Below are 1,107 nucleotides of genomic sequence, written 5' to 3'. Positions count from 1 at the left end.
CTGGCTAGTTAGCTTGGTCCGAGCTCGGATCCAGTACCCTTCACCATGAGCAAAGACCTGGTGAACGGGTCCATCCTGCACTGCCTGGAAACGGCGAGTCTAGGCATGCCCCTGGAGGTGTGGAAGACGAGGATGTGCGTGTACAGGAACGAAAACACCATCAGATCATTCGCCAGCATTTATAGCAAGGGAGTCGGGCAGTTCTACGCTGGCTTCTACGCGAAGCTAGTGGAGAGCTCCTCCAAGGGAGCCGTCCTCTTACTATCCAAAGAGCACATGATTAACCTCTGCAACAATTTGAATTTTAATAAAACGACAAGTGGCTTTATCGGTGGAGCTACCGGAGGCATCTGCCAGTCCTTCGTGATGACCCCATGTACCTTTTTCATAACCGCCAGCATAGACAGAAAAATTAATTATAAGAAAAAGCTTGTAGACATTTTTAGGAACAAAGGATTCACAACCCTGTATAAGGGGAACAGTGCCATGTGCTTGCGCCAGGGGACCAACTGGGCCAGCCGCCAGGGCTTAACTGAGTGGGTCCGCCACTTGTTCATCGAGCGGAAGAGGAAGGTGGGGGGGGGAGCGGGTGTGGAAGTAGGCGTAAAAAATGAAGTTACAGACAAGCGAGGCCACGTTTTTCAGCCCACCCCCGCGAAGGACACCCACCCGTTAGACAAACGGGGAGGTGCTGCCCACGACTTATCCCCCTCGGAGGAGCTCCTTTGTGGTGTCCTTGGAGGAGCCTTATCTGTCTGGAACAACCCCTTCGACGTGATTCGAGTGTACATGCAGAATAGTGCAAATAAAAACATCAAGCTGACGTTCTTTCAGTCGTTTGTTAGCCTTTACAGGGAGGGGGGGATTCTGTACCTCTACAAGGGGGTCATCCCCCGGTGCTTCCTGTGCATCTGGCAGACCCTGTTTATGGTTACGGGGGTTAAAATTCTGAACAAGTACTCTAAGGGTCAAGACAATTCTGCAGATATCCAGCACAGTGGCGGCCGCTCGAGTCTAGAGGGCCCGCGGTTCGAAGGTAAGCCTATCCCTAACCCTCTCCTCGGTCTCGATTCTACGCGTACCGGTCATCATCACCATCACCATTGA

General features: G+C 52.2%; 1 protein-coding gene across 1 annotated transcript; it reads left to right on the top strand.

Moving 5' to 3' along the window:
- Positions 1–44: 44 nt before the first annotated feature.
- On the top strand, positions 45–1,107 carry PVX_254300 (mitochondrial carrier protein, putative; the record flags this gene model as incomplete). The annotated part of the gene is made up of 1 exon (XM_001612327.1): positions 45–1,107. The coding sequence occupies exon 1, from the start codon at positions 46–48 to the stop codon at positions 1,105–1,107; it is 1,062 nt and encodes a 353-aa protein (XP_001612377.1). The 5' UTR covers position 45.

The sequence above is a fragment of the Plasmodium vivax genome, genomic scaffold, assembly GCF_000002415.2.
Source record: "Plasmodium vivax scf_7216 genomic scaffold, whole genome shotgun sequence".
Classification (NCBI taxonomy): domain Eukaryota; phylum Apicomplexa; class Aconoidasida; order Haemosporida; family Plasmodiidae; genus Plasmodium; species Plasmodium vivax.
The sequence above is the reverse complement of the archived record's forward strand: the minus strand, read 5'-3'. Positions and strand labels throughout refer to the sequence as shown.